This window comes from Glycine max, chromosome 10 (assembly GCF_000004515.6).
Source record: "Glycine max cultivar Williams 82 chromosome 10, Glycine_max_v4.0, whole genome shotgun sequence".
Lineage (NCBI taxonomy): Eukaryota > Viridiplantae > Streptophyta > Magnoliopsida > Fabales > Fabaceae > Glycine > Glycine max.
The window spans coordinates 44,800,297-44,808,597 of NC_038246.2; the positions used below are offsets into that span (position 1 = coordinate 44,800,297).

The window sequence follows — 8,301 nt, forward strand, 5'->3', positions numbered from 1 at the left end:
CGGGCTTCAGTCCCCCTCTCTCTCAAAAGCTTTTTATTTCTTTTAGTAACCTTTTCTTAAAATTTTTAATTAATATATAATAATTAATGAAATATACACTATTTATAGTAAAAATATATATACTTATTAATAAATCTAATAATATATATATTATCAATGATTATATATTAATTTTTAATAATATTTGTTATCATTAATTATAATTTAACTCAAAGAAATATGTATACTAATTAATAGATACGATAAGAGTGACATTTTTATATTTTTTTTATCAATTGTTATTAAAATTATATTATAAACATATTAGTATATAATGTTTATATATAATTGTTATAAAAATGGATGACTTTTGGTTATAAGAATAAAATATGTTTTTAGTTTTTATAGTTTCATTCAATCTCGTGTTTAGTTTTTGAACATTGAGCAATTTAATTCCTAAATTTTAAATTATTTTTAGTCCCTCTTTATCCAAGTTTAAAAAAAGTACAAAAATTGGGGAGCAAGCCAAGAGACTAAAATCATTTTTAAGAAAAAATTCAAAAACTAAATTGCATGATATGAAAATTCGGGGACTAAAAATAAAATTCATCAAAAATATAGGTGACCAAAAACTTATTTTATCCTAGTTATTATTATATCTAATGAGTTTGTTTCTTTTTTTGTGATGAAATTATTATTTGTTTGATTGCTATTGTAAAATAAAAAATTCTTTCAAAACTTAAACAAAAAAAATTAATATGAATTATTTGTTTCCTATATCATTTGAATGAAAAAATGGTTTGTTTTACTTAAAAAATTAATAAATAATTTTATAAAATTCATTGATTATTAAATATTTATTTGTTAGAAGTTAGATATTTAAATAATTAAAGTAAAAAAAAAAACAACCATTTTGATGCATTACTAGATCCGTTCCTGTTTAAAGAGTTTTAAAGATTGTAATTTGAAATCATAATCAATGTGACTTATAATTATTGTAAAAATGAGCAATTTTTTATTAGATGCCAATATAATTTTTTTTTTACATAATTGATATATAGACTATTTTCTCACTTTATAGTTACAAATTATTATTTTTAATAATAATTATTTTAAAATATTTACTTAAATTGATTTTTTAATTAGTTGTCTATGTAAAAAAAAATATTGGCAACATAGAAGACTTTCACTCTTACAATTAAATGTTTTCATTAGTTGGGAATGAAGTTTCTTGCGTTGAATTTTCAAATGACTATATTATGTAGTGAAAATTCTCTGATGCATCGCTTCCTCTCTTTTTAAGATATTTCTCTCTTCTTTTCAAATCATTAGTAATTAAAATTAGAAACCTCAGATTACAAATTTACAATTTAAATTATTCATAATGAATATGATATATAGTTTCTAAAATAATTTTATATTATAATTAAAATATAATTTATATTAACAAATTATTTTTCATAATTTCAATTATATAAAAAAGCAATTATATATCTTATGTACAATTCACATAATAAAACATTACAGTAGTTAGGATTAATATTTCCTGTCAATATATATATATATATTCACAAAAACAAAAAGAAAAAAGAATCCCATTAACAGGTAATTTAAAAACATATTTCATAATATTGTTTCCTTTAACAAATGGATCAAATATATAAAATTTCTTCTCGTGGAGTTGTAACGGTTGGAGAAAAAGATAGCCGTTGGACACAACACAACATAGCCTTCTCCAAATATTAAAAAATATATATATATAAAATCCTCTCACACAGTCTCACTCACTCACTTCCCAAGTTTCAACCAAAAGGATAATCTTCTTCTTGTTCTTCAATGGCAGAAAAGAAGAACCCAGAACAAGAAGAACAACACCGATTCCCAGTTCTGACAGTGCTCAAGAACAACGCAATCCTCAAGAACATCTTCATCGTACTCGATGAACACGACGAGGATCAGACGGTTCTGATTGGACGACACCCTAACTGCAACATCGTCCTCACGCACCCCAGCGTGAGCCGCTTCCACCTCAGGATTCGCTCCAACCCCTCTTCCCGCACTCTTTCACTCGTTGATTTGGCTTCTGGTAACTTTCTCGTTATTTTTTTCTTTTATCGACAAATGTTAATCATTGGTTTGTTAGTCTTTTGTTAGCAGGAGAGATCGAAACCTTTCCCCTCCTTTTATTCTTTGTTAATCACTCAACCAACCTTATATCTGCTGTTAGTCATTGATTATTGATTAAACGAATCGTTTCTTGTTGTTTTTACTTCTGTTTTCTTGCTTTGAATCTTGATGATGGGTTTTTATTCTGTGTGGGGCAGTGCAGGGTACGTGGGTGCGTGGGAGGAAGCTCGAGCCAGGAGTGAGTGTAGAATTGAAGGAAGGTGACACCTTCACTGTTGGGATTTCCACTAGGATTTATCGTCTCAGCTGGGCTCCTCTTACCCAATTGGGTGTCGTTGTGCCCCAACAACATCAAAAAGAAGATGAACAAGAAAACATAATCAAGGTACCTTTTATTCTTTTTTTACTTTCGGGTTAAACTAAACCATTCACTTGTGTGTACAATAATTCTCTTTGTTACAAGTTTTAATCTTGTACAAGAAAACTGTGATTTGTCCCTACAAATGTATAAAGGCTTACTTTTGGTCCTTGTCGCTAATATTATTAGACAAATCTTTCTGGCAGTATTTTTTTTTTTTTGATCAGCATCTTTCTGGCAGTATAAAACCATTAGAAAACCAAAACTTAATTTTTACAAATGTGAGACTAAAACTTAAAATGAGGACAACTGCAAGGACTAAGTGAATAGTTTAACCTTACTTTTATCAGGTGTTGGTGAAGTTTTCTTCTTGTTCGTTTGGAATTTTGGGAATTTTTTAGGATAGTGAATTTTTGAGAATTGAGACATTTAAAGGGATGCAGATGTTTGGTAAAAATGTTGTCTAAAAGCTTGAGGAGTAGCTGGGTTTATTTATTCAGGGCGTTTGTTTGTTATTCGTTAAGTAATGCTTGATTTCTCTCTCTTTTGGTTTGGGCCTGCAGGATGAGAATTTGGAACACACTGCAGAACAAGATATTCCGATGTCTGAAGACATTGTTTCTGTTTGTTGTGATGAAGAAAGGAAGATCCATTCTGAAGATGAGGCATTGGGAGTACCCAATGGAACTGAAACATCATGTTTTCCTACAAACTCTTGTGTTGAAAACATAATTTGTGACTGTCAATTATCACCCCCATACATACAATCACCCCCTTGTGCACAACCGGTTGATGAGCTTGATAACACCAAGAAAATTGAAGCTCGTCTCGAAGTGGAGATGCCTGGAGAAACTAATTTGCTTTGCACATTGAGGGAATATTTGAAACACAACATATGTCTGCCAGTTGTGGAAGCAGTCCAGGGGACCAAGATGCAGCAATTTCAAGCCCCACATGATACTTTTACCGGACAACCACCTTCCTTGGAAATGCATTGGTCCAGCTTTCAAATAAATATTGATCCTTCGTCTTTTGATGAAAAACATGCTGCTGCAGTGCCTGTAATACCTACAGAATCTGAATTTGGATGCACACATGGAGATATTGACAAGGTTGAAGGTATTTTAACTACTGCACCAAGAAGTTTCAATTCTGAGAACACATGTTTGATAGTTGACGAAGATATCCCTGATTCTGAATTTCATAAAATGGAAGTTGTTGAAGAAGTTTCTGTGGATTCAGTACCTGATGGAGAAAAACAAGATGAAATGCATGGGTCAAGCTCACCTACAAATCTTGATCCCGCGTTTTTAGATGAAAAACATGTTGCTGCAGTGGCTATAATACCTACAGAATCTGAATTTGGATGCACATACGGAGATAATGACAAAGTTGAAGATATTTTAACTACTGGATCAAGAACATTCAATTCTGAGAACACATGCTTGATAGTTGACAAAGATATTCCTGATTCTGAATTTCATCAAATGGAAGTTGTTGAAGAAATATCTGTGGATTCAGTACCTGATGAAGAAAAACAAGATGAATGCGATGAAGAGAACCTGAATGGTAAATCTTGCCGTGAGGAAGGGTACTCTCTAGATGAAGTAGTTGAAGATAATGGAAACAAATGCATTAAAAACATAGATCCTGCATCTTTTGATGGAAAGGGCTTGACTGCAGTAACTGTAATACCCACAGAATTTGAATTTGGATGCACACTCGGAGATAATGAAAGGATTGAAGATATTTTAGAAATGGAGTCAAGAACTATCAATTCTGAGAACACATCCTTACTGGATGAGAAAGCTATTGCTGTTACCAAATTTCAACTAGTCAATATTGTTGAGGAAGGGGGGTACTCACTGGATGAAGTAGTTGAAGATAATGGAAACAAATGCATTAAAAACATAGATCCTGCATCTTTTGATGGAAAGGGCTTGGCTGCAGTAACTGTAATACCCTCAGAATCTGAATTTGGATGCACACTCGGAGATAATGAAAGGATTGAAGATATTTTAGAAATGGAGTCAAGAACTATCAATTCTGAGAACACATCCTTGCTAGATGAGAATGCTATTGCTGTTACCAAATTTCAAGTAGTCAATATTGTTGAAGAAGTTGCTATGGATTCAATATCTGATGGAAACAAATGCATTAAAAACATAGATCCTGCATCTTTTGATGGAAAGGGCTTGGCTGCAGTAACTGTAATACCCTCAGAATCTGAATTTGGATGCACACTCGGAGATAATGAAAGGATTGAAGATATTTTAGAAATGGAGTCAAGAACTATCAATTCTGAAAACACATCCTTGCTAGATGAGAATGCTATTATTGCTGTTACCAAATTTCAAGTAGTCAATATTGTTGAAGAAGTTGCTATGGATTCAATATCTGATGGAGAAAAAGAAGATAAATGTGGGAAGGAGTTGGAGTCAAAGTTGCCGGCTTCCCTGAATGCGAAGTCCTGTCACGAACAAGGTAAGTCTGTGGCTGAAATAGCTGAAGATACTGGAAAAAAATGTGCAAGCAGCATCTCCTCCACATCATTTCAAGTAGAATCACCAAATTCTTCGATGCCTCGGGAACAGACCCCTCAATCTCTCACTGCTGTGACAAGATGCTCTGGAGGGGAGTTCCTTGAAAACCATGTCAAACCAACAGAGAAAAGCTCAGCCTTTGGCAGTATCTGGTCAAGGTGTAAGCCTGCTAGTGCTCCCCTAGTTCAAGCCAGAAAGAGTAGATTTATGAGCACAGCTAAGGTTGGCACTGAAGTTAAAAGGAGTAATGAGAAGAATGTTGTCATAAATAAATTAATGCCGAAGGATCTTTCTGCTGTTTTTGATGAGGAGAAAGAAGCATTCATTCTAAATAAGGAAAATTTAAGCCCAAATACCTATCACTTGCAGTTTATGAGAAAGAAAGATAAGCCAGAAGAAATTAAACATTCCATATCACAAAGGTCACCCAATTTGAGCTATTTTAGTCCCAGGATCTATTTAGACAAAAGAATAAGCAGTGTTTCAAACAAAGTGAACCAGACTCCAAAAGTAGCTCAAGAATGGAAGTCACAAAGAAAGCCTCTTCAATGTCATATCAACTTGGTCCATGAGCAAGATATGATGGAGTTAAAAAAGAACAGAGTGGAAAAGGTAGCATCCTTCCCATCACTAATGAACTCAGGAGGGAACCATAAATCAGTGACTGTTTCTGCTGCAAAAAGCATTGATGATGTGCCTATTTGTGGACAGATTTCAAATAAGTGCACTAAAACTTCTGTAAGTCAACATATATTCATATATCATTCTTATTGTAGATGGCTCAAGAGTTCATTTTAGCATATAGATGCTTACTTTTGTTTTGTTTTCAGCAGCATACTAGTAGAGAACAAAAGAGGAGCTGGGACATGGTTGTAGACACTGCTTCTCTTCTGAACAAGGAGTCAAGGAAAGCTTTGCAGCTTCTACAAGGCCTCAAGGGGACTCGTTTAATCATTCCAAGTTTGGGTAATGAGTTTTAGATGCCTTGTTATTATCTTTGTTTGGATTGGAAGTGCTGTTGTTTTTCACAGAAGTCAAAAACTGGTTCTCACACTCACACTTTAATGTCAGTCATAAGGGAACTCGGCAGCATGAAGCAAAAATTTAGAATTTTCAGAACAACTTCAGAGGCTTCTTTGGCATTAGAGTGGATTGAAGAATGCTTGGAGAAAACAAGGTGGTGGATTCATATCCAAAGCTCAATGGAGGAGTTCAGGCTGACAGCTCTAACCCATCATGCTTCTCCTCAGACTCGGTTTATTGAAGAGAGTTGGGCTTTTCCTGGTTTGAATACCTTGAAGAAATGTGCTTCACCTAAAGTTGAAGATCACATCCTTGACTCTGCCCTTCAATATGGAAGAAAGGAGAATGTTGGACAACTTGTCCTTCTTAGTAGTGATGTCTCATTGAAAATAAAATCCATGGCAAAGGTACTTCTTTCTCTTGGACAAAAACCATTAGTGTGTTTGAATTAGATTCAGTTTTCTCGGATTCAATTCCAATTTCACGTAGAAAGCCAAAGCAACAAATAGTTGTTTTCACCTTTTGAATTTTTCACCATGATTTTGGAAGCCGGAATTGAACTGATTCCGGTAACTATCCAAATACACTATATATCTTGTCATATCTCATTTTCCTAACTCCTTGATTTTGGAATCTCTCACTTCTGCAGGGGTTGCTATGTGAGACAGTGCAACAATTTCGGCAGAGTTTAGTGAACCCCTTCTCTGAGAGGTTCATGTGGCCAAAGAGCTCTCCTCGAGGACTGACTTGGTCTTGCCAAGATGATTTAGTTTTAAGGGAGAAATATTGTGGATTGCCATCAAAAGCTGGTTTGAAGCTCATTACTTTCCATGATTAGTTTCTTAACTGTAATAATAATATTCTCATTTTTCAGTTTTCAAACTTACTCTTAAGATTCAGTTTTGATAATTGGTGTCACACCTCGGATTTAACATGCCACATTGCATATCCATCAAACTAAACGGAGAGTCGAAGACAGACGTGGGAGAAAGTGGTGATATCCTCTATAATTTAGCTGATAAAGTTGTTTTAATTGATTTTTAATTCCTTTATAAAAGTTATATTCTATTAAAAGAATGTTATTCAATAACTATTGGTACAAGTGATAACAATTTATGTCTTTAAAGTAGGTCAAGATTTGAATCTTGGTTGATCTTTGAATATGAAATAAATATGTTGAAAAGAGAATATATTTTATGTCCATTCAGTGTCCAAAAAAAAATTTGTTACTACTTTCAATGGTAACGACTTCATATCAATTAGGGAAAAAATATTGTTTAATTTCATATAGTAACTTTTTATAAAAATGTCTTCACATTCACTTTTTTTCTTTTTAATAATGTATTTTTTTTATCCTGTATCAGAATTTTTAAGCAACTGACCCCATGCATGTTGAATTAAAAAAAAAAATCGGCCACAATCGTAAGCCACTGAAAAAGGCGTTGTTTTGCAATACAAGAAGTACAAGACTGAATGAATGACTGAGCTTGGAACACGGTACCGAAATGGTTTAGAAATTAGAAGGCACCTTTACGGCACATGCCATCCACATGAGCAAGAAAAATGATAAATGTATCTTTTTTTTTTTAATGTAAATGGTGGGAAAAAAAGTGATAAGAGAATGTGGTAAAGAAAAATTGAGGTAAAGAAAAAGTAAAAAAATTATGTAAAACTAATTGAAAGATTAACTGATAGCTAAAATTTTAAAAAAAATTGTTAAATGAAAAGTATTTGATAAAATTATTTATTAAAGTAGATGAAAAATATAAAATAACAAAAAAATAATAAATATAAAAAGATAACAAAAAAATAAATAAATATATCAAAAATAAAAATAAAAAATATAAAAAGTTAGAAAAAAATTAAAAAAACTTATTTTTCAAATAAACAAATAATTCTTTCTATTAATAAAAAAATTAAAAACTTACTTAAATGTCTTATCGAATATAATTTTAATATTCACCTCTAAGTATGTATTATAAGTGTAAATATGATTAATTTTATTTTATAAGTAGTTAAAAATAAATGTAATAGTATATAATTATTGGTGTTAATAGCATTAATCGCCTACTGTCAAAAAAATAAATAGTATTAATCACCTACATATGGAGTTTTACACCAAATGTCCACCTACATGTGATATTTTTTTAGTTGTACTAATGATGACAAGTGTCACTTCGTTTTTTACTTCATTTTTGAAGATTTATATTGGAAAACAAACATTTAATGCACAGTAAAAAATGATATTTTTTTTTATAAATACAGATAAAA

General features: G+C 32.0%; 1 protein-coding gene across 4 annotated transcripts; it reads left to right on the forward strand.

The window, feature by feature from the left end:
- Nucleotides 1-1,550: 1,550 nt before the first annotated feature.
- LOC100809992 (FHA domain-containing protein PS1) lies at nucleotides 1,551-6,936 on the forward strand. 4 transcript variants are annotated; one of them, XM_006589387.4, is made up of 7 exons: nucleotides 1,551-2,065; nucleotides 2,304-2,491; nucleotides 3,028-4,378; nucleotides 4,634-5,745; nucleotides 5,838-5,973; nucleotides 6,079-6,437; nucleotides 6,680-6,936. In XM_006589387.4, exons 1-7 carry the CDS (start codon nucleotides 1,816-1,818, stop codon nucleotides 6,866-6,868), a joined length of 3,585 nt encoding a protein of 1,194 aa, XP_006589450.1. In that variant the 5' UTR covers nucleotides 1,551-1,815; the 3' UTR covers nucleotides 6,869-6,936. The 4 variants fall into 4 exon arrangements, with proteins under 4 accessions (XP_006589450.1, XP_006589448.1, XP_003535541.1 ...); XM_006589385.4 differs by having other exon boundaries at nucleotides 3,028-5,745; XM_003535493.5 differs by having other exon boundaries at nucleotides 3,028-5,745; nucleotides 5,841-5,973.
- The last annotated feature ends 1,365 nt before the right edge of the window (nucleotides 6,937-8,301 follow it).

What these genes read in the sequence shown, in the direction of transcription:
- LOC100809992 (XM_006589385.4), top strand. Translation starts at nt 1,816, where the DNA reads ATGGCAGAAAAGAAGAACCCAGAACAAGAAGAACAACACCGATTCCCA. An exon ending in ACTCGTTGATTTGGCTTCTG is followed by an intron (nt 2,066 to 2,303) that starts GTAACTTTCTCG and finishes TGTGTGGGGCAG; the next exon opens with TGCAGGGTACGTGGGTGCGT. An exon ending in AAATAAAATCCATGGCAAAG is followed by an intron (nt 6,438 to 6,679) that starts GTACTTCTTTCT and finishes TCACTTCTGCAG; the next exon opens with GGGTTGCTATGTGAGACAGT.